This window comes from Solea solea, chromosome 11 (genome assembly GCF_958295425.1).
Source record: "Solea solea chromosome 11, fSolSol10.1, whole genome shotgun sequence".
Classification (NCBI taxonomy): Eukaryota; Metazoa; Chordata; class Actinopteri; order Pleuronectiformes; family Soleidae; genus Solea; species Solea solea.
The window spans coordinates 3,863,296-3,871,630 of NC_081144.1; the positions used below are offsets into that span (position 1 = coordinate 3,863,296).

At 42.4% G+C, this 8,335-nt stretch overlaps 1 protein-coding gene across 1 annotated transcript; it reads right to left on the minus strand.

Annotated features, from left to right (window-relative positions):
* Positions 1–2,663: 2,663 nt before the first annotated feature.
* LOC131469187 (dual specificity protein phosphatase 7-like) lies at positions 2,664–7,316 on the minus strand. The gene is made up of 3 exons (XM_058644119.1): positions 6,520–7,316; positions 5,384–5,812; positions 2,664–4,353 (listed from the first exon to the last, which is right to left on the minus strand). Exons 1-3 carry the CDS (start codon positions 6,887–6,889, stop codon positions 4,043–4,045), a joined length of 1,110 nt encoding a protein of 369 aa, XP_058500102.1. The 5' UTR covers positions 6,890–7,316; the 3' UTR covers positions 2,664–4,042.
* Positions 7,317–8,335: the final 1,019 nt, after the last annotated feature.

Here is an 8,335-nt window from a genome sequence, read left to right on the forward strand (position 1 = left end):
GGCACATCTGCTTCCCCTATAACTAGTGCTGAGTAAGCAGTGCATTAGCCTCTGCTTCCCTTCATGAGCGATTAAAACCAGGACAAAAATACTCGCTGTCACACCCAACATATACTGTAGCAGTCAATACATCTGTTTCTACATATATGAAAATAATCTATTTCACTAAATGCAAAAGTTTTCCCGTGACAACTCACATCGAGCGTTCGATTTCTATTTATACGAACGGGCAGCTTTTCCACAATCGTTTTATCGAGTATCTTAGTAACCCGGGGTGGTAAAACACAGGAGCTGTCAAAGGACCCCACACCTTGCTTTTGAGGTTGGCAGCAGCTCACTGGATGGTTTCTAATTACACAATCAAACAAAAGGCTATGCTTAACTCTCATGTGATATACCCAAGCGTAGAATCGCACGGTGCCAAAGAAGTACAGAGCAGCAGCTGTGAGGGAATCCCACACATTAGCAGTCACTTTAAACATCAGAAGACAAGTGTTTGAAGAAGTCTGCTGTGTAATAAAAAGTGGTATTTGAAGGGGGCGGAAATATATAAATCATACTTTTTTTCTGCACTCCTGCAGTATACTCAGATTTCCCTCAGATGTACAGTGCCAGATACAGATGAGGCTTCTGTGATTAATTGCTCCTGCGTCCATCATCCACATTGGCCCTGTTCTCCATCTGTCATGCATTACAGCCACCCGCTGCCTCTGCCTTGTTGTGGGTGTCTTCCTCTCAGACCTAATCATAGCTTTACCCTGCAGGTATGTGGCTAGCCAGGTTCAGTCATGCTGGAAAACCCATCACTCAACGGCTTTCATTATCACAAGCGTGAGGTGTTGCTATAGGCAAGTCCCTTCATGCGCGGCTGTGAAAGTTTGGCGATTTTAGCCGTAGACTCCACTTTTTGGCCACGTCGGGGGCCAGACACTGGAGATAAAACACACTGAACAAAGTGTTTAAAGTCATTAAATCCTACAGAATGACAGTTATTGAAATGCAGCGCAGATCGACAACAGAACACCCTATCACCTTATTTTCCCGGCCCCCGACTCCGCTTGGCTTCAGTTTGTGAACTAATTTCTTCAGGGAAGGGAATTCACTGCATCATCTTTCTGTCATCGGGTGCAGAACATATGAATAAATCTCCGGCTCATTGTAGAAACAATACCAAAGCTGTGAAACATCCAGGGCGCTGGAATGAAACATGAGGCTGAGAGGGAGAGAGAGCACAGGAGAAGAAGATCACATTATTTCTTTCTGCAGACAAAACTGACTGTAGTGTAGTCTAATCACTGGGTGAGAAGGCCACTGATTCCTGCCAGTAGCAATAACTCACATACCTGAGCTTCTCTGGTTGCTTAGTTTGATTTACAACTTAGCTTCAAATAAATATAAATCATGGTGTAACAATTTGCTTCTTAAAGGTCCAGGGAGTAAGAGTTAGTGACATCTAATTGAGCACTCCTCCGATCACCTCGACCTTTGCCAAGAACATCGAGGAACTACGGTGGCCTTCACATACCAGAAAGGATGCTGTGTTGTAATCTTCCACTTCCAAACACAAAACTCACCATCTGGCTATTTTGTGCATTTGGGCTGCTGCAAAAATATGGCCTCTGGTTTTGCCTTTTTACCTACCGGTTAGTTTTTGAAATTCTTAATTTTCTTTTCTTATGGCGCTTTTATTCTTCTTAAAGAAACAGCGTGTTTGTTTTTGAAGTTGCACGATGCAGCTGAATGTCCCTCACCTCTGACCTTCCACGTGTGTTGGAAAACCTATGTAGCCTTCAGTGAGCATCAAAAATGTTCACTTTGTCCGTTGTAAACTACTAAAAACATGGTAGTCTGAAGTGACAGCCTCTACAGATCTGACTAGGCACTTGATATAAATTCTGGGGTAATGAAAAACAAAAATTCTGATATTATGAATTGTTGTTGTCTTTATGCAATTAAGTATTATTATTTTATCTTCCCCTCCTGCAAAATCGAAATATTTCCACCTAAACTTTACACGCTGGACGCTAAAAACTTCTTTTTAACTTTGTTTTGATTTCTTTCAATTCTGTCTTTTATTTCTTAAATCTTTTTTTACCGCATCTTGACCGCTTTTGTGTGAATATAAAAAAAATCCACCTTGCTTTACCGAGTACATTCATTTTCTGCCAGTAAATTTAAAGCGATTCGTGAAAAACATTAAAGGGCGGCAGATAATTACTTCTCCGAAGATAGGGAACTTTCATTTCCTCTTTGTGAAACATTTATAGCAATTTTTTTTATAGAATGAAATGTTAAAATCATAACAAACAACAGAAGAAAATGGCTCATATGGCTGTGAGCAACGCGGTTTAAGCTTTGTCGCTCGTCGAAACGAGAGCTGTCGGGAAATGTATCTATGGTAAAGCACATGCTGTGTCGCCTTCCTCTTCCTTGAAGTGCTGTTTGAGTGACTGACTGCTGGTGGGTGTGGCTGCGCTGTGGTATTGACAGATCTGGCACTGTGTCACTTGTCTTTGTGTCAAAAAGCCTGTGGGAGACAGGAAGCCAAGCATCAGAGTGGACAGAAAACAGACATCTGACCACACCTACAGTCCTGGGACTGGACAGCACACATGACCCTGACTTCTCAGAGCAAACTCAGTTAGAAAACGAGAACACACACATTCAAGTAAAAATATACAATATATTTGTTGTATGAACTTGTACAGAATGTCTTGGACATTTAGTTATACATGTACTATACATAAGGGCCAAAAAAAAAAAAGGATCACTTTCACGTTCTTCACAATTTTGAGAAAATGTCCACATTTTCTATACATCTTTACAAACAGCCCTTGGATGCACTTCATAAGAGGCCAATGACGAGTTACAGATGCCTGGTATAAAAATCCCTGAAAACGTCTCTCTGTGAGGTAAGAACACATTAGTCAAACTCGCTTCCTTTCACTCCTTCACTTCCTCTCATACATCAAACTCGCTCATTTGTTCATAGACGAGACTGGCAATAGAGAACAGCTAATTACACCTCATGTATCCCTTAACATTACTGTGCCACAGAAAGAGTAGCTGCAGGCTGAAGACTGTCTGAGTTTAATTTTTTTGTTTAAATAAGTTGGACATCCATACAGTGATTACTTACACATTCATTCTTTTTAACCGTGGCCACTCCTGTATGCCGCAACCTCCATGTGTCATTCAGTTCCATGTTAAGGTATGGTCAAGCAAGGCCTCCACAATAACAGGAAATATGACCTAAAGGTTACAAAACATGCTCCTTATGTTATGTGGTGAGGCTCCCTGGTGGAACATGATGACAAGCAAATAAAACACTTGTAAGCAATGGAGCGTAATGGAAGGGCTTCCATGACTAATGAAGATTTAATTTTGATATTTCACAACGAGTGGCCATTTATCTAACTTCCCTGGTGTTCGCCAGATGTTGTTTAAAATGCTCCGACTAGAAGCACAAGAGAAACTGCGTTCACTGGTCACTCCGCTCAGCTGCAAGACAGAGAACTGCAAACAGCGATCGGGAGAGGAAAAAAATCTGGACGATAATTCAAGGCCAGATCACTGCCATAGCTTATTTTCCTCAGCTGGAGTACTATTGACACATCTCAGATTGGTCCACAGATAACATTCCGATTGGCAAAAGACTCCTCTTACGCCACCAAGGCAATAATCATGACTAATGCAAGGAAATCCATTCATTTACAGCTGGTGAATAACAAGTAACAGTCAAAAACAACCCTTCTAGATTTAATAGAAAAGTTATGAAATGTCCTGCTATTGTGGCTGTACATGACCACTTATTAATGCCATGGATAATGTCATTAATAAGAAGTCTGTCCTTATTATAATGTGTCCTTTTGATGGGTATTAAGGCATTGAGAATCGACCTAATGATGTGCGCTGCTCCTTTAACATATCAGTGTAGTTCCTTTCGGTGCAGAAATAATGTACGTTACTGAGTCAGTGTCAGTGAGTGAAGCGTCACAAAACCTCAAAGACGCCACGGGAAACAACTGTCCAACTAGTGCCCTCATGTCGACTCCAGCGTGTCCAGCTGGAAGACGTTGTGATTGGTCGGCGTGGTGAAAAAGAGCTGCTCCTCGCTGGTCGTGCGGTTATCACAGGGACTGTGCAGCCCCAGCGTCCTCTCAAAGTCCAGGAGCTGGCCCATGAAGTTGAAGTTGGGGGAAATGTTGGACTTTTTCCTCTTGACAAAGTCGTACGCGTCATTCAGGGAAAGGTTGAGTCTCTGCATCAGGTAGGCAACGGTGACAGTGACTGAGCGACTGATGCCCGCCAAGCAGTGGACCAGGATGCCACACTGCTTCGATCGAGCCTCGTCTATGAGATGAGAGAGAAACCACAAGATAAATTACAAGTATTCAAGTATGGAAAAGATAATAGTTGGATTTAGTCTTATTTTCCTGCAGCAATTTAAGGGTTTTTTATACAGTTGGTGATGTGATTCTAGCCCAAGAGGCAACCCAGTGTGGCATTCATTTTTTTTATTGAACCAGAATAGACTATATTTAGATGAGCGGGTGTAGCCTGGGAAGAAGAGAGGGGTGGATCTCACTGAAAGCTCCAGGACCAGCAGGTCACCAGGTGTGACATCCACTGTTAGTCACACCAAAGCCACACCCTGTGTAGTCTTAACACCCTTCTTTAACATAGTTTACTTTTAAGAGGACCGAGATTTACAAAATACTCATCATGCTGTGTCAAAGAAGAACTGAAACTGAAATTGAGACCATAAACTTGACAGAAAAATAAAGAGACCTTCGCAAACAACTTTTAACAAGAGAAAAAGCACAACTAAAACCAATCAGTCACACACTCATGTGCAATTCTGCAATCAAAAACAACACCAGAGAGTGGAAACAGCATTTCCTTCCACATTCTACCGCTCAACCTCGTTGCTATCAACAAACAAACATGTCAAGACCGCTGCGGTTTGAGACGCAGTCACAGCAAGAGACGGCAAATGTAATGTGAAACTGAGGCGTAACGCTGTGTTGCTGACAAAACAAAACACGTCAACAAGAATGAATCGAGAATAAGATTCGTTGTTCTGCGTAAGTGCAATTCAACGAGATGCATAATTCAATTCATAAATTGCTTTTGTAAATGAGACGAAACTCTCACTCTCACTAAGTGTTGGTTATTACATTACTATTAAACACAATTAGCATGTAATGACTTCATTACAACTGAGTTTCATTGAGCAAAATGTAACTTGACTGTACAAGACACTTCTTGTTTCAATTTAAAACGACAACAACAAAAACAAACAACATATTCTTACCTGAAAAGTGTGTGTGTGTGTAAATAGGATGAATATGTTACCAAAGCCAGTTATTGACCTACTCACCTATAAAAGATATGGCCTCTGGGAAGAACTGAGACAGGTTCTGACTCCAGTGATCCGAAATGGGAATCTGTTTGTACCTGAAGTGGCCTTCATGCTCAAACATGTTAGGGAGATTGGGTGTGACGTTCAGGATGTATTTGATATTGTACTGGCCTAGCACGTCAAGGTTAGTGGAGTCTTTGGCGCAGCCCAGGTAAAGGTAGGGCAAGATCTGGACAGGGAAGGCGGGCTGATTGCTGGGGATGGGGCTCTCCTCGGGTTCTGTGGCGCTGCTCGGCTCTCGATCAGACTCCCCATCGGAACAATCAGAGCTGATCCGGAGATTTCCGAAACCAAGAACTGAGAGTGGCGGAGAGGAACTAGGGCAGGAGCTGTCAAGGAGGGTCTCGCAGTGTTCTGGGTACTCTGTGTGGAACTTGACAAATCCACCTGGACGAGAGCCAGAAGGCAAAAGAACAAAGTCAGATTTTAATGTATGATTATTATGTGATAACAAGGATAGGTAACTATTTAGAAAAATGTGTTTATTATTTTTACCCATCTACCACCTTTTTATAATTATTGCCCAAGTTCTTTTTTTTTTTTTACCAGTCCTATTACATATCACACAGTTATTAATCATTTCAGACAGATTCACTATGACACCATACTGACTGAATATGAAACAGAGCTGTGAAGAAGCAGCTCAAGTTGCTGCCAAGGAAAGACCATTCATGAAATGCATGCCTGTTCCTGTTCAAGCAAAACATGGCGCAGCCATTTTGGAATTTTAATTGAGAATCTCGGTGATAGACTCAGGACACTGTACTACACACACAAACTTTACAACATCCTCCAAGGCGGAAAAAAAACAACACAAGACGAGCGTTTGGCAGCTCGTGTGTGGCGGGTTCACGCGTTTAAACACAACAACAACAACAACAACCCGGAAAACGTTTAGTAGTATCGGCATTAGAAAGTTTAAAACGTCTATACCATAAAGACGCTAACTTTTTATTGACTTCAACACTACTGCTATAACACCGAAAACACTTCAAAACAACATTGTTTAAATAGCGGGTTTGTTCCTCACATTATAAACACACACTACCGCGACACTTTATAACGTTATACCAGGACAGTTAAACAGTCCTTACCTTCCAGGTAGTACGCTTTGCAGCCGTCTTCCCACAGTTTCTGAAGAAGCAGACCCAAAACCGTCGCCGGAGCCCCGCTGTTCTGCCAGTCATGTGTGCACTCGTCGTACAGGACAACCGTGTCTGTCTTACACCGCCGTATAAACTTCTCCTTGTCCTCATGGTTGGGGATGATAGTCCGTATGGGTATGTTGCCCTTCTTGAACCTACGGAGCATCAGCCCCGGTATGGCCAGGTTTATGGCGGTCTCTATGTGGGATGATTCGTACAGCTCGTGTGAACGGCAGTCCAGCAGGAGCAGAGAAGTGGCCCCGGACTCTAACTCCAGTTGAAGCCATTCCACGCTTTTACTCGGCGTCACATCAGACATAGCGGAGTCGGAATATCACACCACATGCGAGCGCGAACACCTAACTACATGGTCCAAAATAATAATTAAAAATTAAAAACACACACACATACATACACACACACACATACAAAACGTGCTACATGTCACCCGAAAAAAAAGGAGAAGCGCTTAAATGTTGCCCCGCCAGTGTTGCATGGCGCTTCTGCCTGAGCGAAGAGATTTCCCCTTTTTCCTCTCCTCTGTTTCCATCAGTCAGTGAGTCTGACCTGGTCCCGGGGCTAAACTGAAACCTGTTTACACTAAACGATGTTTAAATGTGGACCTTTCAGAGCCAAATGATGTCTTCATCAACTTCAGCTCTCACCACCAGGATCCTCCATGCACACTCTCGTTTCACCATTCCGATGCATGGGAGTTTTTCTTTTTCTTCTTCTCTCTCTTTCAGTTAGTTGACAGTGGAGCAACTCAAGAGGGAGGAGTTTATTCCTTATGATTTAAAGCAGGGGTGGGCAAGATTTCGCTCCAGAGGGCCACGCTGACATGAGGAGGGTTTCCATCAACCTGGTTTTATGCACATTCTTGATTTGCACATAAAGAAAGTGAATGGAAACACAGTAAATGTCCAACAGAGACATCTTGAAATATCACATAGAGGTTTTTAAAGGAGGTGGAAAAATTGGCATATGGGGGGAAACAACAACACGTGTGGAGAAGTACAAAAGAAATAGATTTAGCTAATGAAGGATGACATTTAAGGGAAGTCCACTTGGGTCCACTCTCTTCTACAGCTCGAACGTCATTTTCCATTACTATATTGTTGCTTACAGTGTACTGAGTCATAAGAATCAGTTGATTAATACAATTAGATCAGAAGATCTGTTCACCCAAATACAGCTGAACGGGTTGTGAGTCGGCTCACAGTGCCGCCACGAAATACACCACACTCTTCTGTTAAATGTTGAGATTTTAGAAACGTCCATTCTAAATGTTGGAGATTAACGCATGTTTTTCAGGATTTTTAAGCCTTTTTAACTGATCTACAGTTCGGCATTGTTCGGTTTGATTCTGTTGACGTCACATTTTAGTATCGGCTCAGCTCGCTTGAAACCTCACAAGAACCAACTGCCCATATCCACGGTTGTCCTACATGGATAACTAAGTATGAACACGCCTCCAGTTTGAGTCCGCACGGACTGCACATGCTCCTTGTTGCACAACATTCTCCAATCCAGTTGGTGGTGCATTTTTTTTAAATTCAAGTTGTCCGTATTACACAAAAAAGGGTTATGGTTAGGGTTAGGCCACGGTTATACAAACTGCAAGAGAGGGGACAGAACTACAAGTAGGCAGAACTATAAGCATTAGTAGTTCCGATCAAAAGAAACAACGACAAAGATGGTAACCAGAGAAACTTGCTTGACGTTATGTGAGGAAGTCCACTGAGTCCACACAAACATCGCACAA

What these genes read in the sequence shown, in the direction of transcription:
- LOC131469187 (XM_058644119.1), bottom strand. Translation starts at nt 6,889, where the DNA reads ATGTCTGATGTGACGCCGAGTAAAAGCGTGGAATGGCTTCAACTGGAG. An exon ending in CAAAGCGTACTACCTGGAAG is followed by an intron (nt 5,813 to 6,519) that starts GTAAGGACTGTT and finishes GCTCTCGTCCAG; the next exon opens with GTGGATTTGTCAAGTTCCAC. An exon ending in AGAGGCCATATCTTTTATAG is followed by an intron (nt 4,354 to 5,383) that starts GTGAGTAGGTCA and finishes CTCATCTCATAG; the next exon opens with ACGAGGCTCGATCGAAGCAG.